Here is a 22414-nt window from a genome sequence, read left to right as displayed (position 1 = left end):
GATTTTAATATATATTCATTGCTATTATAGTCATTTTAATCTTCTGATTTCATTTTATTTATTTATTTTTTGAGATGGGGTCTCACTCTGTTACCCAGGCTGGAGTGCAGTGGCAGGATCTTGGCTCACTGCAACCTCCACCTCCCAGGCTCATGCAATCCTCCCACTTCAGCCTCCCGAGTAGCCGGAACCACAGGTGTGCACTACCACGCCCGGCTTATTTTTTGTATTTTTAGTAGAGACGAGGTTGGTCTCAAACTCCTGGTTTGAGACCAGGTTGGTCTCAAACTCCTGAGTTCAAGTGATCTACCCACCTCGGCCTCCCAAAGTACTGGGATTACAGGCATGAGCTACCACGCCAGGCCCAGTATCTTGATTTTTAGCATGCAGACTAGTTTTGCCTGATTTTGAACTTTATTTATTTTTTATTTTTATTTTTTATTTTTTTTTGAGATGGAGTTTCACTCTTGTTGCCCATGCTGGAGTGTAATGGGGCGATCTTGGCTCACTGCAACCTCCGCCTCTTGGGTTCAAGTGATTCTCCTGCCTCAGCCTCCCGAGTAGCTAGAATTACAGGCATGCTCCACCATGCTGGCTAATTTTTTTTTTTTTTTTTGAGACAGAGTCTTGCTCTGTTGCCCAGGCTGGAGTGCAGTGGTGTGGTGTGGGCTTACTGCAACCTCAGCCTCCCGGGTTCAAGCAATTCTCCTGCCTCAGTCTCCAAAGTAGCTGGGACTACAGGCACATGCCATCACACCTGGCTAATTTTTTGCATTTTTAGTAGAGACAGGGTTTCATCATATTAGCCAGGATGGTCTTGATCTCCTGACCTCATGATCCACTCACCTTGACCTCTCAAAGTGCTGGGATTACAGGTGTGAGCCGCTGTTCACGACTTAATTTTGTATTTTTAGTAGAGACAGGGTTTCTCCATGTTGGTCAGGCTGGTCTCGAACTCATGACTTCAGGTGAACCACCCACCTTGGCCTCCCAAAGTGCTGTGATTACAGGTGTGAGCCACAACACCCAGCCTTGATTTTGAACTTTAAATAAGTGGAATGATATCATACATATTCTTTTTGCCTGGCTTCTCTCTCTTCATATTATGTTGGTGAGATCACCTCTGTTGATGATGTGAGGTAGGGATCAAGTTTCTTTTTTTCTTTTTTCATATGGATATCTAATTGACCCAGCACCTTTCATTGAAATAATTATTTCCCAACCCTGACATATATATATCTATATATCTATATATATATATATATATATATATATATATATATATATATATATCTTTTTGAGATGGAGTCTCGCACTCTCGCCTAGGCTGGAGTGCAGTGGCACCATCTCAGCTCACTGCAAGCTCTGCCTCCCAGGTTCACGCCATTCTCCTACCTCAGCCTCCTGAGTAGCTGGGACTACAGGTGCCTGCCACCACGCCCAGCTGATTTTTTGTATTTTTAGTAGAGATGAGGTTTCACCATGTTAGCCAGGATGGGAATCTCCTGACCTCGTGATCTACCCGCCTCTGCCTCCCAGAGTGCTGGGATTACAGGCGTGAGCCACCATGCCCAGCCTGACACATTTTTAAAATACTGTTTTATTTTCTGATTATAAAATCAAGACACATGCCAAGCATGGTGATATGTGTTTGTAGTCCCAGCTACTTGGGAGGCTGAGGCAGGAAGATCACTTGAGCTCAGGAGTTTTAGAATAGCCTGGATAACATAGCGAGATCCCCATCTCTAAAAAAATTTTTTTAAAAATTAAGACACATTGGCCGGGCGCAGTGGCTCACACTTGTAATCCCAGCACTTTGGGAGGCCGAGGCGGGCGGATCACGAGGTCAGGAGATTGAGACCACGGTGAAACCCTGTCTCTACTAACAATACAAAAAATTAGCCAGGTGTGGTGGCAGGCGCCTGTAGTCCCAGCTACTCAGAGAGGCTGAGGCAGGAGAATGGCATGAACCCGGGAGGCGGAGCTTGCAGTGAGCCAAGACTGCGCCACTGCACTCCAGCCTGGGTGACAGAGTGAGGCTCCGTCTCAAAAAAAAAAAAAATTAAGACACATTAAAAAGCCTTGACAATCCTGAGCATTGATAAAGTCGTGGAGGGTGGAGCCATCCTGGGGAGCCATTGGGAAGTACCAATAAATATGAATATAGGTACACCTGCGAACCAGCCATTCTGCCCCTTGGTCTACAGCATAGAGCAGCTGTTCTCCAGGTATTGTCTGGGGAACCCCTGGGGGCAACGTGAGACTTTCAGTGGGTCTATGAGGTAAGATATATATTTTTTCTCTCTAAATAGCTCATAAGTGGAGTTTTGGAGACTATGTGGTATCTGATATCTTTGGGGAACAGCTTCAACACAACATCCTGGTGACCTTGCACATATCCACGTAGGCCATGCAGGTAAGTTTTGAACCACGGTTTTGTTTTTTTTTTTTTCTTTTTGAGATGGAATCTCGCTCTGTTACCCAGGCTGGAGTGCTGTGGCGTGGTCTCAGCTCACTGCAACTTCCGCCTCCCAGGTTCAAGTGATTCTCCTGCCTCAGCCTCCCAAGTAGCTGGGATTACAAGCGCCTGCCACCACGCCCAGCTGATTTTTTTGTATTTTTAGTAGAGACGGAGTTTCACTATGTAAGCCAGGCTGCTCTTGAACCCTTACCTCAGGTGATCCACCCACCTCAGCCTCTCAAAGTGCTGGGATTATAGGCGTAAGCCACCACGTCCAGCTTGAATAACAGTTAATCTGAATCTTGGCAGAATTCCCTGTGGTCCTTCCTGGGACAAGAGAGCCTAGAAGCTTGTGAGGAGCTGCTTCCCTAGGCCACTTCCAACTTGCCTCCCTATATCTCCTGGGAGGGTTCTGGTGAGATATGTGGCTTTCTGCCTTGGCCCTTTAGGGTTTAGTTGTATACTCTGAAACCACTTAACTGGCTGGGCATGGTGGCTCACGCCTACAATCCCAGCACTTTAGGAGGCAGAGGTGGGTGGATCACCTGAGGTCAGGAGTTCTAAACCAGCCTTTCCAACATGGCGAAACCCCACTACTAAAAATAACCTGTAATCCCAGTTATTCTGGAGGCAGAGGCAGGAGAATTGCTTGAACCTGGGAGGCAGAGGTTGCAGTGAGTTGAGATTGTGCCACTGCCCTCCAGCCTGGGAGACAGAGCAAGATTCTGTTTCAAAAAAAAAAAAAAATTAATTAATTAGAAAAAAATGGCTGGGCACGATGGCTTATGCCTGTAATCCCAGCACTTTGGGAGGCCGAGGCAGGCAGATCATTTGAGGTCAGGAGTTCCAGACCAGCCTCGCCCACATGGTGGAACCCTGTCTCTGCTAAAAATACAAAAATTAGCCGGGCGCGGTGTCATGCGCCTGTAGTCCCAGCTACTCGAAAGGCTGAGGCAGGAGAATCGTTTGAACCTGGGAGGGAGAGGTTGCAGTGAGCTGAGATCATGCCATTACGTTCCAGGCTGGGTGGCAGAACGAGACACCATCTCAAAAATAAATAAATAAAATAAATAAAAATAAAACCACATAACCATCACAGTCACTTAAAACCAACAGTAAGTGCAAAACTATGCCTACTGGTGCATGCACATTCCCTGATCTCTCTATTGTTTTCACTCCAGATCTCAGCTGCTTTAAGGAATAAAAATCTCCTTGGGGGCCTGCCTCCTCTGCATTGCTCTGCATTCCCTGAACTCCCAGCTGAGGAGATAAGGTGGTCTTATCTGCAGCTGGAGCGCCTATGTAAAACTGTGTTTTTGCAAAAAAAAGGACTTGATAGAGTTTGGACGAAACTTGCAGTGCAGAGAAAAAAAGTCAAAGTAACTATGTGGTTTGGGTGGATTCATTGTGTGTAAAAATGTATAATTGGTATTAACAGTGTATTACATCTTTGAATCTTAAATGCTCATAAAATGTTAGAGAAAATTGCTTTGATATCCAATGCTATAAATGATGTTCTGTTGATTGGCAAGCCAGAAATGTCTACTTTCGGTGTTAACAGCAGTCAGCATGGGTGACTGGTAAACCCCAACAAAACTCAGAGGACTGCTTGCCAATTAAAATTTCTTGAAAAAACATGGGTGGATTCACAAGGCTAATCTCTCCGGCCATCAAAGAACAATTGCTGCCTCTTACAAAGTAAGAACTCTATGTTCCCAGTATTAACACTACCGCTGCATGCCAAACTTGTAACTCCTATCAAAAGCCGGCCCATTTATCTTCCAGTAAAAAACTGGCCATACTACACAGGAGTCTGGCCCCACCTGCATCTGCAGCGATCTTTGACCTCCACCCCTCCAGGCTAATGGCTGTACTTTTCTTCCCAGGTTTTTCCTCTATTCAGGTTTTAAAGTGTTTCAGTCCATTCAGTTAACTCTGGCCCCACTGTGGCCCTTGAAACTAATCTGTTATGTTTTATTCGATGGACATTTCACAGACCCAAGTAGCTGATCCTGCCAAATGTATTGTGGAAATAGATGATTTCAGTATGAGTGATATTTGTCCTGACCCTAAGGGATGCTCCCAATGGGGAAAGGCCACTGTTAGGACAGTGGCAGTGGGACAAGTGCACAACTGGGAGCCCACCAGGCCACACGATGGCAGTAAAGCAGCATATAATACAAGGCTGGGATGGTGTGGGGGCACTCTACCCACTAAAGAGCCAGGAGAGGCAGAAGTGCTAAAGGAAACCCGACATCCTGTGTGGACTGCCCTCCCACTCAGCCAATTAGTCCCAAAGAGCCTTAACATTAAGAGTGTGGGTGACTGGTAAGTATGCAGACTGGAGCCTGTGGCAAAAAGATGTAGCCACTAAGCAACGGTCCCCCTGTGGACATGGGTAAAGCATTTGTCTGATGCCACTACCAGGTATATCCTTTTTGAGAGGAAATTATTGGCTTGTTATTGGCTGTTAGTGGACATTGAGAGACTAACAAAGCAACAGCAGGTGTTATTATGCCCTGACATCCATGAGAGGGTCAAAAATGAAAACACCAACAAAACGGATTTTTCCCAGGAAAGAAATAAACTAAGAGTGTAGCAGGAAGAGCCGCAGACAAAACCCCTCACACACAGAGTTGAGGAAGGAAAGGGCTTTATTCGGCCGGGAGTGTCGGCAGATTTATGTCTCCAAAAACCGAGCTCCCCAAGTGAGCAATTCCTGTCCCTTTTAAGGGCTTACAACTCTAAGGGGGTCCACATGAGAGGGTCATGATCGATTGAGCAAGCAGTGGATACATGACGGGGGGCTGCATGCATCGGTAATCAGAACGGAACAGAACAGGACAGGGATTTTCATGATGCTTTTCCATACAATGTCTGGAATCTATAGATAACACAAGCAGTTAGGTCAGGGGTTGATTTTTAACTACCAGGCCCAGGGCATGGCACCAGGCTGTCTGCCTGTGGATTTCATTTCTGCCTTTTAGTTTTTACTTCTTTTTTCTTTGGAGGCAGAAATTGGGCATAAGACAATATGAGGGGTTGTCTCCTCCCTTAAGAGTTTAACATGTGCAGGAAAAAGTGGCTAGTCACCTTCTAGATATGGCTGTCTCAAATGTGGGGGTCTGTGCCAGAGCTTCTTGGGGGCTTTGGTACGCCACTGTTTCTGAAAATGTCTGGGCCTGATTCGGGGACACATCAGCTCTGCTAAAGGCTGATGGGGTGCATTGGGCCACTGCAGCTGTTCAGCCTCCAGGAAATGCGTTTTTTTTTTTGAGATGGAGTTTTGCTCTTCTTGCCTAGGCTGGAGTGCAATGGCACGATCTTGGCTTACTGCAAACTCCGCCTCCCGGGTTCAAGTGATTCTCCTGCCTCAGCCTCCTGAGTAGCTGGGATTACAGGCATAAGCCACCATGCTCTGCTAATTTTGTATTTTCGGTAGAGATGGGATTTCACCATGTTAGTCAGGCTGGTCTCGAACTCCCGACCTCAGGTGATCCACCCACTTTGGCCTCCCAAGGTACTGGGATTACAAGCGTGAGACACCGCACCCAGCCGGAAATCTGTTTTAAACTGCAATGGAAAAGGGGAGAGAGAGTGAGAGAGAGAGAGCAGAGCTCTGGGTTGTGGTGTTTGCTCTGGAAAATATCTCCTACAATTCATCTTGTTAACATTTTCACTGACTGGTGGGGAGTAGCCGATGGACTGGCAATGTGGTCTGGTGCCTGGCAGTGGGGCAACTTGATGATTAAGTCTCAAAGACTGAGGTCTTTGTAGGGATGAACATTATGGCAGCAGACTGCACTGTACCCACAGCCCCGTACATGACTCTTCTTGCCCATGAAAAACAACCATTCAAAGATGAACATCAATGGAATCAACAAGTTAATCAGACCTGTGCTGGCCAGGTAAGGACCATGGCCATGTGGACATACTATCACACAAGGCATGGTAATCCATCTGCAACTCAGGACTGCACCCCCAAATTCGGCATAGTGATTCCAGCACGGGAGGCCAAGGAAGTCCGGGAAGTGTGCCTGACTGCCAGCTACACAGTTGGGTGACAAAGGGAACTCCAGGGTGCATAACCAGGGGTGCTATCCCTGTCTGCACAATAGACATGGGCCAGACTATTCGAGGATTCTTAGATGGACTATGTTACATATTTAGATTGCCTGAACACATCTAATCAACAATGGGCTACCTTTACAGTAAAAAGTACCCCAGAGGCCGGACGCTGTGGTTCACGCCTGTAATCTCAGCCCTTTGGGAGGTCAAGGTGGGTGGAACATCTAAGGTCAGGAATTTGAGACCAGCCTGACCAGCATGGCGAAATCCCGTCTCTACCAAAAATAGAAAAATTAGCTGGGTGCGGTGGTGGGCACCTGTGGTCCCAGCTACTTGGGAGGCAAAGGCAGGAGAGTCGCTTGAACCCGTGAGGCGGAGGTTGCAGTGAGCCAAGATCGCACCATTGCACTCCAGCCTGGGTGACAGAGCAAGACTCTGTCTCAAAAAAAAAAAAAAAAAAAGAAAACCCAAAACTCTCTGTAGTGGTGATAAAAAGTTGCATTGCCCGACTTCTTGCTGGCTTTTTGAGGTAAGGGTATGTGCAGTCATCAAGCTCTTGCTGGGTCAGGATTAATAATTGATGACCAATAAAGATTTTTTTTTGGAGATGGAATTTTGCTCTTGTCGCCCAGGCTGGAGTGCAGTGGCTCGATCTCGGCTCACTGCAACCTCCTTCTCCTGGGTTCAAGCAATTCTCCTGCCTCAGCCTCCTAAGTAGCTGGGATTACAGGCACCTGCCACCATGTCCGGCTAATTTTTGTATTTTTGTAGAGACAAGGTTTCACCATGTTGGCCAGGCTGGTCTCGAACTCCTGACCTCAGGTGATCCACTTGCCTCGGCCTCCCAAAGTGCTGGGATTACAGGCGTGAGCCACTGCACTCTGCTAGCTTCTTCTATTGAGTATTAAAGAAATTTGCAAAACTAAAATAATGCCCCTTTTGTTACTAAATTTTTTTTAAAAGAAAACATATTTTCATAAAAATATGTTAACAAGTAATGGGTTTATTATTGTTTTTAAAATGAATATATACATATATGAAATTTCTGCGTTGAAATATCTAGTTTGGTAAATAGTGATGAATGTAGCTCACACAAACAAAAGCATAACCACCCAATGGGTCCACCTTCCCTGCTGCCTAGACAGAACCAGTTTATCAAAGACAGGGAAATTGCAACAGAAAAAGAGTAATTCGGACAGGCGCAGTGGCTCACGCCTGTAATCCCAGCACTTTGGGAAGCCGAGGCAGGCCGATCACGAGGTCAGGAGATTGAGACCATCCTTGCTAACACAGTGAGACCCCGTCTGTACTAAAAATGCAAAAAATTAGCCAGGCGTGCTGGCGGGCGCCTGTAGTCCCAGCTAATGGGGAGGCTGAGGCAGGAGAATGGCATGAACACGGGAAGTGGAGCTTGCAGTGGGCTGAGAGCGTGCCACTGCACTCCATCCTGGGCAACAGAGCGAGACTCCGTCTCAAAAAAAAAAGAGTAATTCATGCAGAGCTGGCTGTGTGGAAGACCAGAGTTTTATTATTACTCAAATCAGTCTCCTCAAAAACTCAGAGATCAAAATTTTTAAGGATAATTTGGTGGGAAGGGGGCCAGTGAATCGGGGTGCTGATTGGTTGGCTCTGGATGAAATCATAAGGAGTTGAAGCTGTTCTCTTATGCTGAGTCAGTTCCTAGGTGGTGGCCACAGAACTGATGGGCAGGTCCAGGTGGGGCCATTCAGTTGTCAGAAATGCAAAAATCTGAAAAGACATCTCAAAAGGCCAATCTTAGGTTCACAATAGTGATGTTATCTTTAAGAGTAATTGGGGGCTAGGCGTGGTGGCTCACGCCTGTAATCTCAGCACTTTGGGAGGCCAAGGTGGGCGGCTCACCTAGGTCAGGAGTTTGAGACCAGCCTGACCAACATGGAGAAACCCCATTCTTACTAAAAATACAAAATTAGCCGGGCGTGGTGGCGCATGCCTGTAATTCCAGTTACTCAGGAGGCCGAGGCAGGAGAATTGCTTGAACTCGGGAGGAGGAGGTTGCAGTGAGCTGAGATCGCGCCATTGCAATCCAGACTGGGCTCAAAAAAAAAAAAAAAAAATCCAAAAATATTAGCCGGGTATGGTGGTGCATGCCTGTGATCCCGGCTACTCGGGAGGTTGAGGCAGGAGAATCGCTTGAACCCAGGAGAGGGAGGTTGCAGTGAGCTGAGATGGCACCACTGCACTCCAGCATGGGCGCCAGAGTGAGATTCCGTCTCCCTTTCCCTAAAAACAAAACAAAAAAAAGAGTAATTGGGGAAGTTGTGCATCTTAGGGCCTCTGGAATAATGGCTGGTAATATTTAGAATTCCAGCCCTTCTCATCCTAATTTGGTGGCTGGTGGCCTTTCATTCATTTTACAAGAACAGTTTAGCCCTTGGGAAGGGCTGTTATTTAAGCTATAAACTGAATTCCTTCCCAAGGCTAGTTCGGCCTATGCCCAGAAGTGGACAACGACAGTTTAGAGGTTGGAAGGAAGATGAGGTGGGTTAGGTCTGATATATTTTACTGTCATTGATAAGGCTCCGATGACTGGAGGAACACCAGGGTCCTTGGTTTCTGATAGGATTAACAACACAGACACACGTGGAGTGGTTTTAAGGAGAGAAAAGTTTAATAGCAAGACAGAAGGAAGGAAGACGAAAACAGCTCCCCCATACAGAGACAGAGAGAGGGGGGATTCCAACAAAGAGAAAGCGCCGTGTGCGGAAAAGTGGCTGCTTATCTTAGGATGCTGGAGGAGGCAGTGTTTGGTTTCCATAGGGCTCAGGGGATTAGTTTGATCAGATGTGTCATTTATGTGGCAGCCAAAAACCTGGCCCTCCCACCCTAGCTTTTTAATATGCAAATGTAGGGCGCCATGAAGTTCTACACACGTGGGAATATGTGGGGGGTGGCCATGTTGCCAGGCACCTGTCAGGGCAAAGAAAAGGACGGCGGGAATCGCCATGTTTGGGTGCATCCAGTCTCTAATGGCCTGCATTTCCATATCAAAGCTTGCCATCCGGCTGTAGGAGCCCAGGCTTTCCTGCTAGACAAGAAACCTTTCTGGAGCTGCTTTAAAAGAACAAAAACTTCCCAAGGACCCCTTTTCTTCTCTATCTGCCTAAAATAATTTCTTAATAACTCCTATAACATCATAATTTCCTTAGGTATAATTTTGCAAAGGCGGTTTCAAAAGCTCCTTGGGGTCCTCAGTAATTTTTAAGAGTGTAAAAGGATTTTAACAACAAAAAGTTTGCGAACCACTGTCCTTGAGAAGCTCTCCATGGATGCGCATGAGTCTGTCCAATTGGAGTCCTGGTCTATTTCTACATTAGACACCACACAGCAGTGAATACACAATGAACAGGTCAAAACGTGTCATTATAGAACTGCGCAAAAGAGCTAGTAGCAGGCGTTCTTACGTTGTAAGTGTATTTATATAATGTTTACAACCATGGAAAACAACACTATATTTTGCTTATGGGTACCTGTGGTAAACACAACCCCAAATATTGCGGCCGAGGGGGACCTACAGGGTCAAAGTGCGCCTCAGCATTTTCTCTCGCCCTGCACAAGTCGCATTCCGCCCGGAGAACTACGCTTCCCGGCAGGCTGCGCGCCGCGCGGTGACGCACTTCACCCAGTCCTGCCTTCTTTCTTCTGGCGCCGCCAGTGGCCCGCGGTGCGCATTCTAATCCGTTTCACACACGGTGCTGCTACCTCGTTTGCTCCGTGCGTGCGTGCGCAGATGTGGGCCCCGCGGGAGCAGCTCCTGGGCTGGGCCACGGAAGGTGAGTCGGGGCCGCGAGACCGCCTCCCCCACCCCGTGCTCCAGCCGTAGGCGCCGCGCAGGCGTCGGCCGTATCCACCAGGGATGCGCGTGGGGTGCGAGCTGTGTGAGGCGCTGACTACCCCTGTAGCGGCTCTTACTCCCCTGGGGGACCAGGTTCCTCCCTAGGTGTCCCGTACAGTCTCCACGGTGGTCACTCCACGACTCTTCACCGGGCCTCCTGCACTTGTGCACTCTGGCAGTCATTGGCCGTAAATGGCTGTTGAGCATTTGAGATGTGTAGAGTGCAACTGAAGAACAGCATTTTTTTTATTAATTTTTTTGCACACAAAACAATAAACATTTTCTAAAAATACATACAAACAAAAAGTTACATATCAAACATATTAGGAAGGTTGCACATGGGAAGACGGGGAATAGAAATGGGGGGTGGGAATTAAAGAAAATAAATGAGAGAGGGACTTTGTATGGATCAATGATAATAACTCAATCCTCTATTTGACAAAGAAGAAGGGGAAGGAAGAGGAAGAGAAAGCAAGTGGGATAAAGGATCAGAAAGGGAGGAAAATAGAAAAAATTAGAGTATGACTCTAGGGTAGACCCGTTTTGTTGTCGCTGGGTTGGTTGGTTTGTCTGTTGTATTTTTCATGTTTCGCCATGTTGGCCAGGCTGGTCTCGAACTCCTAGCCTCAAGTGATCAACCCGCCTCGGCCTCCCAGAGTGCTGGGACTACAGGCGTGAGCCACCACGTTCAGCCCCCACATTGTGTCTGGCCTCCGTGGTAGACCTCCCAGACGGGGCGGCAGGGCAGAGACGCTCCCCACATCCCAGACGGGGCGGCCGGGCAGAGGCGCTCTTCACTTCCCAGGCGGGGCGGCCAGGCAGAGACGCTCCTCACTTCCTAGATGGGGTGGCGGCCGGGCAGAGGCGCTCCTCACTTCCCAGACGGGGCGGCCAGGCAGAGGCGCTCCTCACTTCTTCCCAGACGAGGCGGCCGGGCAGAGGCGCTCCTCACTTCTTCCCAGACGGGGCGGCCGGGCAGAGTCGCTCCTCATTTCTTCCCAGACGGGGCGGCCGGGCAGAGGCGCTCCTCACTTCCCAGACGGGGCGGCCGGGCAGAGGCGCTCCTCACTTCCCAGACGGGGCGGCTGGACAGAGGCGCTCCTCACATCCCAGAGGATGGGCGGCCGGGCAGAGGTGCTCCTCACTTCCCAGACGATGGGGGGCCGGGCAGAGGCGCTCCTCACTTCCCAAACTGGGTGGCCGGGCAGAGGCGCTCCTCACTTCCCAGATGGGGCAGCCGGGCAGAGGCGCTCCTCACTTCCTAGACAGGGTGGCCGGGCAGAGGCGCTCCTCACATCCCAGATCATGGGCGGCCGGGCAGAGGCGCTCACTTCCCAGACGATGGGCGGCCGGGCAGAGGCGCTCCTCACTTCCCAGACGGGGCGGCCGGGCAGAGGCGCTCCTCACATCCCAGACGATGGGCAGCCGGGCAGAGACGCTCCTCACTTCCTAGACGGGGTGGCAGCTGGGCAGAGGCGCTCCTCAACTCCCAGATGGGGCGGCCGGGCAGACGCGCTCCTCACATCCCAGACGATGGGCGGCCGGGCAGAGACGCTCCCTACCTCTCAGACGGGGTGGTGGCCCGGCAGAGGCTGCAATCCCAGCACCCTGGGAGGCCAAGGCAGGCGGCTGGGAGGCGGAGGCTGCAGCAAGCCAAGACCACGCCACCGCACTCCAGCCCGGGCAACACCGAGCACCAAGTGAGCGAGACTCCGTCTGCAGTCCCAGCACCTCGGGAGGCCGAGGCGGGCAGACCACTCGAGGTCAGGAGCTGGAGAGCAGCCTGGCCAACATGGGGAAACCGCGCCTCCAGCCAAAGGACAAAAACCAGGCGGGGTGGTGGCGCGCGCCCGCAATCCCAGGCAGCCCGCAGGCCGAGGCAGGAGAATCATGGGAGCTGGAGGCAGGGAGTCTGCAGCGTGCCGACTATACTGCAGCCCGGGCAACAGAGGGAAGAAGGGAAGGAAAGGAAAGGACAGGAAAGGGAAGGGGAAGGGAACAGCATTTTATATTATTATATCATATTTATTTTGAGACGGAGTCTCGCTCTGGCGTCCAGGCTGGAGTGCAGTGGCGCGATCTCTGCTCACTGCAATGTCCGTCTCCCGGGTTCAAGCAGTTCTCTGCCTCAGCCTCCCGAGTAGCTGGGATTACAGGTGCCCTCAGCACTCCTGGCTAATTTTTGTATTTTTAGTAGAGACGGGGGTTTCACCATGTTGGCCAGGCTGGTTTTGAACTTCAGACCTCGTGATCCGCCCGCCTCGGCCTCCCAAAGTGCTGGGATTACAGGCGTGAGCCACCGTGCCCGGAGTATATTATATTTTTATATTTTTTGAGTCGGTCGGGAGTGCAGTGGCGGAATCTAGGCTCACTGCAGCCTCTGCTTCCCCAGGCTCAAGTGATTCTTGTGCCTCAGCTTCCGGAGTAGCAGGGATTACAGGCGGTGCCTCACCACCCCGGCTGTTGTATTTTTAGTAGAGAGGGGATTTCGCCATATTTGCCAGGCTGGTCTCGAACTCCTGGCCTCAAGCAATCCACCCACCTTGGCCTCCCACAGTGTTGGGATTACAGGTGTTAGCCACCCCACCTGGCCCAAAAGATTTTTTTTTTTTCGGAGACAAGAGTCTTGCTCTGTAGCCCAGGCTGGAGTGCAGTGGGCGATCTCCACTCACTGCAACCTCACCCTCCCAGGTTCCAGCGATTCTCCTGCCTCAGCCTCCTAAGTAGCTGGAATTACAGGCACACGCCACCACGCCCAGCTATTTTTTTGTATTTTTAGTAGAGACGGGGTTTCACCATGTTGACCAGGCTGGTCTCAAACTCCTGACCCCAGATGATCCACCCGCCTCGGCCTCCCAAAGTGTTGGGATTACAGGTGTGAGCTACCGCGCTCGGCTCCAAATGACTTTGGATGTAACAACAGAACAGTCTAGAACAGGGCTGGGCAAACATTTTTCTGTTTGGTTTTTTTAGAAACAGGGTCTCCCTATGTTGCCCAGGCTGGTCTCCAACTCCTGGGCTCAAGGGATCCTCCCGCCTCAGTCTCCCAAAGTGCTAGGATTACAGGCGTGAGCCACTGCACCTGGTCTTGCAAACGTTTTCTTTTAAGGGCCAGGTGGTAAATGTTTCAGGCTTTGTAGGCCACACAGTCTTTGTTATGACTAGTGGTCTGCTGTGGTGTGAAAGCAGCCAAAGACCATAGGTAAACGAATGAGCATTGCCGTGTTCCAATAAAACTTTCTGTATAGACATTGAAATTTGAATTTTGGCTGAGTGCAGTGGCTCACGCCTGTAATCCCAGCACTTTGGGAGGCCAAGGCAGGAGGATCCCTTGAGCCCAGGAGTTCAAGACCAGCCTGGTCAACATGGCAACACCCCATCTCTATTTAAAAAAATAAAATAAAATAAGCTGGGTGCGGTGCCGTACACCTGTAATCCCAGCTACTCTGAGGCTGAGGCGCAAGAATTGCTTGAATCTTGGAGGCAGAGGTTTCAGTGAGCCGAGATCGCGTGACCGCACTCCAGCTTGGGTAACAGAATGAGACTCTGTCTAAAAAACAAAAAAAAGAAGTTTGAATTTCATATATAATTTTCATTATTATGAAATATTCTGTTTTTGATTTTTTTTTCCAGCCAATTAAAAATGTAAAAACTGGCCCAGCGTGGTGGCTCACGCCTGTAATCCCAGCACTTTGGAAGGCTGAGGCTAGGATCACTTGAGCCCAGAAGTTTGAGACCAGCCTGGGCAACATAGTGAGACTTCATCTTTGTGTTAAAATTTTTTTTTTTCTTAAGTAAAGACTATTCTTAGCCCTTGGGTGGTATAAAAACAAGTGGCAGGCTGGATTTGGCCTGTGTGTAGTTTGCCAAGCCATCGTTCAGCATGTAGCTGTTTGTCCTGTGTGGGAGCCCTTGTGCCTCCTTCCGTCCACTCTTTGAGGGTGGTGGGCTTTGTCTCTGCCTACTGTGCCAAGACCAGTTCAATTGGATAGCAAAGCTAAAGAAAGTAAAGACAGTGGGCCGGGCGTGGTGACTCACGTTTGTAATCACAGCACTTTGGGAGGCTGAGGCGGGTAGATCACCTGAGGTCAGGAGTTCGAGACCAGCCTGGCCAACATAGTGAACCTCTGTCTCTACTAAAAATACAAAATGTAGCCGGGCTTGGTGGTGCGTGCTTGTAATCCCAGCTACTCAGAAGGCTGAGGCAGGAGAATTCAACCCAGGAGGTGGAGGTTGCAGTGAGCTTAGATCGTGCCACTGTACTCTAGCCTGGGCGCCAAGAGTGAAAGCCCATCTCAAAAAAAAAAAGAAAAGAAAGTAAAGATGGTAACACTAAGTTGAACTTTAGAAGGAGAATAACTTTTCCCTCTTGTCATGAGTGGCAAAGAAGATGTTTTGTGGTCACAGAGCTAGAAAGGTTCTTAGACTTGCCTAAGTGCTTCGCAGATAGGTCCAACATGGGCGGGCGGAGGCACCTTCTCGTGAGGTCCTGGAGTGTGCCTGTCATTCAGCACCTGTTCCCTTCTTGGAGGACTTAATTTGCCTCTCTGAAGGATTTGTCTGTGAGTGGTCTCATGCTGGGGAGAGGCACCTAAGGAGTCAGGGCAGAGTCAGGACTCAGGAGGTAGGATCCCTTAGTTCAGCTGTGTGAGGTTACTCTGTGTCCCTCATTTTTTTCCCACCTGCTCAGTGGGATCAGAACCACCTGTCCTTCTGGAAGGGAGAGGCTTAGATGGTCTTTTTTGCTGAAAAGACTGAGGAGCTGCCTCCTTGCCTTGTGCTTTGCTCAGATGTAGCCACTGGGAGTGACCAAATAATGGTACTCAGTTTTTCTTCGTCTAAAACTTTAGAACTTGAAATAGGAAGATTGCTTTGTTTTCCTCCTGAGTTTATTCAGGAAAACAGTAACTTGGAAAATTACCCAAGACAGTTATCAAACAATACTATAATTTTATATATATTTTTTAATTTTAAAATGCTGCTCCATTTACACAAAAATGTGCAGTTCTGGATCAATACATAGTGTAGGCACATATTATGGGGCCAGGATGATGGTTTTCTAGGGCATGCAAGAGGAGAAATTGTATATATATCTTTATTGAATCACTTGACACATTCTCATCACTTAGTACAAAAGCCAGACTTGTTGTTGGGGTCTATTTAGAGTGTTTTTCCAGGGGTGATGATTTCAGCAGGGGTGATGTCATTATCACATTTAGGGCTTTTTTTTTTTCTTACAAACCCAAGGACAAGGCTACCCTTAGCCTAATTCCCCACAGTAACTGCACTATTGCTCTCTGGGGAGCTCAAAAATAGATGGGACAAATTATAAGCTTCTTTTTTTTTTTCTTTGAGATGGAGGTTTTTACTCTTGTTGCCCAGGCTGGAGTGCAGTGGCACGATCTCAGCCCACTGCAACCTCCGCCTCCTGGGTTCAAGTGATTCTCCTGCCTAAGCCTCCCAAGTAGCTAGGATTATAGGCATGCACCACCACACTTGGCTAATTTTTGAGTTTTTAGTAGAGACGGGGTTTCACCATCTTGGCCAGGCTGGTCTCGAACTACTTACCGCCCGCCTTGGCCTCCTGAAGTGCTGGGATTATGGGCTTGAGCCACTGCGCCCAGCCATTATAAGCTTATATGTATATTTTCAGATACAGGGTTTCCCTGGCTCTGTCACTGAGGCTGGAGTATAATGGTGTGATCTCTCACTTCATTGCAACCTTTGCCTCTGGGGCTCAAATGATCCTGCCACTTCAGCCTCCCAAGTAGCTGGGGCTACAGGTGTGTACCACCACACCTGGCTAATTTTTTTATTTTTTGTAGAGACGGGGTTCACCATTGCCCAGGTTGATCTCTAACTTCTGGGCTCAAGCAATCAGCCCACCTTGGCCACCCAAAGTGCTGGGATTACAGGCATGAGGCACCGTGCAGAGCCTGGCCAGCTTCTATGTATCTTATAAACACGTATGCCTTATCAATATGTCCCTGTCTTTCACACTGGAATAAAGGGTGTCAAGGAGGAAGCTTCGGACTGCTGCTAAGACCCTCCTCCCCTGGAGAGGCACTCCCTTCCCCAGACTCTGTCCCTTTTACAAAGGCACAGGTCACAGGTTAGAAATACGACATCCCAGTTCCTTTTCTGAACTTTCAGAATCTGTGACATCCAAGGATCAGAAAAACATTCTTTCCCCTCATCAAAGATATGGCAGGGAAGGCTGGGCGCGGTGGCTCACGCCTGTAATCCCAGCTTTTGGGAGGCCGAGGCAGGCAGATCACCTGAGGTCAGGAGTTCAAGACCAGCCTGGCCAACATGATGAAACCCTGTCTCTACTAAAAATACAAAAATTAGCCAGGTATGGTGGCAGGCGCCTGTAATCCCAGCTACTTGGGAGGCTGATGCAGGAGAATTCCTTGAACCCAGGAGGCGGAGGTTGCAGTGAGCCGAGATCATGCCATATGGCAGGGAAAGCTTGAGCTTCCCTCCAGAGATGTTAAAATCTTACCTGTTAAAATTCCACAATAGGCCAGGCATGGTGGCTTATGCCTATAATCTCAGCACTTTGAGAGGCCGAGGCGGGCAGATCACTTAAGGTCAGGAGTTCGAGACCAGCCTAGCCAGCATGGTGAAACCCCATCTCTACAAAAAATACAAAAATTAGCTGGGCGCGGTGGTGCATGCCTGTAACCCCAGGGAAGTTGAGGTGGGAGGATCACTTGAGCCCAGGAGTTGGAGGTTGTAGTGAGCAGAGATTGCGCCACTGCATTCCAGCCTGGGCAACAGTGAGACCCTATCTCAGTCAATCAATCAATCAGTTCCACAATAATCTGAAGAGGAATGAGCGTCTGACAAGCTGCGCTTTAGAAATGCTGTTGTAATGGTCTTTAATACTTTTTTCTCCTTTTACTAATGCTCTTTTGTAAAATAAGGAATAACATTGACAAGTTTTTTTTTCTTTTTTTTTGAGACGGAGTCTCGCTCTGTCCCCCAGGCTGGAGTGCAGTGGCACGATCTTGGCTCACTGCAAGCTCTGCCTCCCGGGTTCACACCATTCTCTTTCCTCAGCCTCCCAAGTAGCTGGGACCATAGGCGCCCACCACCACGCCCGGCTAATTTTTTTTGTATTTTTAGTAGAGACAGGGTCTCACCATGTTAGCCAGGATGGTCTCGATCTCCTGACCTTGTGATCCACCCGCCTCGGCTTCCCAAAGTGCTGGGATTACAGGCGTGAGCCACTGTGCCCGGCCTGACAAGTTTTTAAAACAATATAATAATTATTATTTTTATTATTAGAGATGTGGGTCTCATTGTCGCCCAGGCTGGTCTTGAAGCCCTGGATTCAAGTGATCCTCCCACCTCAGCCTCCCAAAGTGTTAGGATTATAGGCGTGAGCCACTGAAACCGGCCTGGCACATTTTTTAAAAATACATGTTTATTAAATCACAGACTTCTGTTTCTGTGTTTAACATTTTTCTTTTTTTTTTTTTCTTGAGACGGAGTCTCTGTCACCCAGGCTGGAGTGCAGTGGTGCGATCTCGGCTCACTGCAAGCTCTGCCTCCCGGGTTCATGCCATTCTCCTGCCTCAGCCTCCTGAGTAGCTGGGACTACAGGCGCCTGCCACCACGCCCAGCTAATTTTTTGTATTTTCAGTAGAGATGGGGTTTCACTTTGTTACCCAGGATGGTCTCGATCTCCTGACCTTGGGATCGGCCTGCCTCAGCCTCCCAAAGTGCTGGGATTACAGGCGTGAGCCACCGCGCCCGTCCTAACATTTTCATAAACTATTTTTGAGATGGAGTTTTGCTGTTGCCCAGGCTGGAGTGCAGTGGCATGATCTCTGCTCACTGCAGCCTTCGCCCCCAGGTTCAAGCGATTCTCCTGCCACAGCCTCCTGAATAGCTGGGATTATAGGCACGCACTACCATGCCTGGCTAATTTTTTTATTTTTAGTGGAGATGGAGTTTCTTTGCCATGTTGGTCAGACTGGCCTCAAACTCTTGACCTCAAGTGAGCTGCCTGCCTCGGCCTCCCAGAGTTCTGGGATTATAGGCATATGCCACTGTGCTAGGTCCATTTTCATAAATAAAAAACAAACAAACATGTAACTGGAGTCACATAACACATGGGGGGAAATGATGCCTTGTCTCAACAGTTTTGCTAATTTTTAGGGTAGAAAGATGATGAGTGCTTCGAGTTTACCTTACTACATTTAATTAAGATCAGTGTTTCTGGCCGGGCATGGTGGCTCACGCTTGTAATCCCAGCACTTTGGGAGGCCGAGGCGGGCGGATCACGAGGTCAGGAGATCGAGACCACGGTGAAACCCCGTCTCTATTAAAAATACAAAAAAAAAAATTAGCCGGGCGTGGTGGCAGGCGCCTGTAGTCCCAGCTACTCGGAGAGGCTGAGGCAAGAGAATGGTGTGAACCCAGGAGGCGGAGCTTGCAGTGAGCCGAGATTGCGCCACTGCACTCCAGCCTGGGCGACAGAGCAAGACTCTGTCTCAAAAAAAAAAAAAAAAAAAGATCAGTGTTTCTGTAAAAACGTAATAGGGAAGTGGTGCAGAGCATAGAGAAGTTGACTCAAGCATAAGGCAGGAGGTGAGAGGAGCTCGGGGTCTGAGTCAGCTGAGAAGGCTCAGGTGGCCACAGCCAAGGCTCAGAGGGCTCTTGGGGATCCTCATGATTTGCCTGGTAGGGCTGGCTTCTCAAGGCTGCTTCTTTCTTTCCCCAGCTCTGCCTGCCAAGGATTCTGCCTGGTCCTGGAAAGAGAAGCCTAGATATCTGGTAAGTTGGGCCCACCTTTCTCTTTTCTGAAATGCTGGCTCATTTCTCAGAGAATGGGCTCATCTCTCTTTCTTGGGAAGGGAGGAAGTGATTAACAATAAAGTGGTTTATGCCTTGTGTTAGCCATTGTTCTAGGCATATATTATAATGGTTTTTGCATTTAGTCTATTTTTTGAGCTTATACAAAAACATGACCAAGTTTAATATTAATTCAGAGTACTCTAAAATATAATGGCAACTTTTTATAAAAACCTTGGGTTATTAAGATCCTAAAATGCACTATTAAAGTTCCCTACATCAACATTTGCACAAATAATTATAACACTTTAATAGTATCTAAGTCTGATCTTGTACATTGGACCTCTTTTTCACATTTTATTTTAGAAAACAAAGATGCAAAAGTAGAAAAAGAGTTAATGAACTCTTCTGTATCCATCATCCCACTTCAGCAATTATCAACTCATGGCCAATTTTATTTCATCTCCATTCCCCATTCCCACTGGATTAAAGAAAATCCAAGGCATCATACGATTTAATCCATAAATATTTCAGTCCTGTGTTTAAATCATTAACAGCTGTAGGAGATGGGTGGTGACGTCCCCATTTGGGAGATGAGGTCATCTGGCTTAGAGGGATTACATGATTTATGCACAGGGACACGTGGATGGCCAAATGGTAGAGTCAGGAATTAAATCCAGATTTCTCTGATCTCAAAACATGAATTTTCTGTGATGCCTTCTTGACTTTTTTTCTCCTAGAAAACTACCCAATGATAAAAGAACACACTTTCCAACTCTACAAAATGGGGTTCTGTTTTGGATGAAGAGCCCCATAGAGTTCACCCCCTTGTTCTGATGTTGCATATCCCTCTCCCCCAACCCCTGTGATCTTTGCTATACCAGAAATTTAATTTATTGGTTTCTGGGCACAGGACTGTGTGAGATTCTGGGAGCTAGCCAAATAAAAGTTGTTAAATTCACTGTCCTTATTCTCAAAGATCCAGGATTCTTTAGGAAATGATGCATAGAGACAGGAAATAATGACACTGGTAGTAATTATGATGAAGACAGCTAAAACTGTAAAATAGTACAGGGAAAGACTAAGTGTTAGCCTGTAGCTGTTAAAACAATGCACAGCCACAAAGAATGGTCTTAGGTTTGGATTGATAATCAAATTCATGGTACGCAATGTACTTTAACCCTGCATTAAATTCGTGTAGCTTCATGAAGGGATAGAGTATAGGAGACATAGTAGCCACACCATTCTTCTCAGGAGGTTTTGTACCAGTCTCTGGGGCAGCTTCCAGGCCATAGGGGCCAAGCTTGATTGATACAGATGAGGGTGACTTGGGAGCAAATTACTTCATTATCAGGGAAGCAGCTGCCTTTATTTTCCTGTATTCCCTTCTCTGCCCCAACCTTTTTTTTTTTTTTTTTTTCTTTTTGAGACAGAGTTTCGCTCTTGTCGCCCAGGCTGGAGTGCAATGGCGTGATCTCGGCTCACTGCAGCCTCCATCTCCTGGGTTCAAGCAGTTCTCCTGCCTCAGCCTCCTGAGTAGCTGGGATTACAGGCATGCACCACCACCCCCGGCTAATTTTTGTATTTTTAGTAGAAACGGGGTTTCACCATGTTAGCCAGGCTGGTCTCGAACTCCTGACCTCAGGTGATCTGCCCGCCTCGGCCTCCCAAAGTGCTGGAATTATAGGCGTGAGTCACTGTGCGCGGCCCATCTTATGTTTTCATGCACTTCAGAGTAAATTGCAGATCTCAATACATTTCACCTCTAAATACTTCAGCATGCATATTATTAAGTAGAATTCAATATTGTTTCTGATTTTTTTCTGAGGTAAAATGTACATACAGTGAAATGCACAGATTTTGAGTTTACCATTTGAGTTCAGCACTTCTACAGCTATTCGTTAGGCATTCACATAGCTTCCTTTTTGATGTGTCTGTTCAAAGTTTTGACACATTTAAAACGATTCATGATTGACATATAATGTTTGTACCTTTTTATGGGGTACAATGTGATGTTTTCACACATGTGTACATTGTGTAATGATCAAATTGGGGTAATTAGCATATCCATCACCTTAAACATTTATCATTTCTTTGTGATGAGAACATTCAAAAGCCTCTTTTCTAGTCATTTTGAAATATACAATTCTGGCTGGGAATGGTGCCTCACACCTGTAATGCCAGCACTTTGGGAGGCCGAGATGGGCGAATCACCTGAGGTCAGTAGTTCGAGACCAGCCTGGCCAACATGGCGAAAACCTGTCACTACTAAAAATACAAAAATTAGCTGGGCATGGTGGCGGGCGCCTGTAATCCCAGTTACTCAGGAGGCTGAAGCAGGAGAATTACTTGAGCTTGGGAGGTGGAGGTTGCAGTGAGCCGAGATCGAGCCATGGCACTCCAGCCCAGGTGACAGAGCAAGACTCCATTTCAAAAAAAAAAAAAATTACAATTTATTATTGTTAACTCTAAGCTTCCTACTTTGCAATAGAACACCAGAACTTATTCATCCTGTATAATGTAGTTCTGTATCTATTGACCAATCTCTGTCCTGCTTTCCTCTCCCTTCCCCTCTCCATCCTCTGGTAACTACTATTTTACTTTCTACTTTCTTTTTTTCTTTTTTTTTTTTATTAAATAGAGACAGGTCTCACTATGTTGCCCAGGCTCGTCTCGAACTCTTGGACTCAGGCAGTCCTCCCATCTTGGACTCTCAAAGTGCTGGGATTACACATGCGAGCCATTGCACTTGGCCTACTCTCTACTTGAGAACTTTTTTTTTTTTTTTTTTGAGACAGAATCTCCCTCTGTTGCCCACGCTGGAGTACAGTGATGCGATCTTGGCTCACTGCAATCTCCGTCTCCTGGATTCAAGTGATTCTCCTGCTTCAGCCTCCTGAGAAGCTGGGATTACAGGCCTGCAACACCACTCCTGGCTAATTTTTGTATTTTTATTAGAGACTTGGTTTCATCGTGTTGGCCAGGCTGGTCTCGAACTCCTGACCTCAGATGATCTGCCTGCCTCGGCCTCCCGAAGTGCTGGGATTACAGGTGTGAGCCACCACACCTGGCCCGTCTTTTGTCATATATTTGTTTTGTGAATATTTTGTTCTAGCCTAGAGCCGGCCTATTCGTTTTCTTAATGTCTTTTGATGAGCAGGAGTTTTAAAATTTTGATGAAGTTTGTTAAAACTATAAAATGGTTT

The 22414-nt window shown here is 47.9% G+C and overlaps 1 protein-coding gene across 1 annotated transcript in view; it reads left to right on the top strand.

Annotated features, from left to right (window-relative positions):
- The first annotated feature begins 10082 nt into the window (after positions 1 to 10082).
- ZNF589 (zinc finger protein 589) overlaps positions 10083 to 22414 on the top strand; it is a 33820-nt gene continuing 21488 nt past the window's right edge. Inside the window, 2 exon segments of the mRNA XM_003257004.4 lie at positions 10083 to 10341; positions 19138 to 19190. Coding sequence (XP_003257052.4) covers positions 10299 to 10341; positions 19138 to 19190 — 96 coding nt within the window. The 5' untranslated portion in view covers positions 10083 to 10298.

Source organism: Nomascus leucogenys, chromosome 4 (genome assembly GCF_006542625.1).
Source record: "Nomascus leucogenys isolate Asia chromosome 4, Asia_NLE_v1, whole genome shotgun sequence".
Classification (NCBI taxonomy): Eukaryota; Metazoa; Chordata; class Mammalia; order Primates; family Hylobatidae; genus Nomascus; species Nomascus leucogenys.
This window is presented reverse-complemented; position numbering and strand designations above follow the sequence as displayed.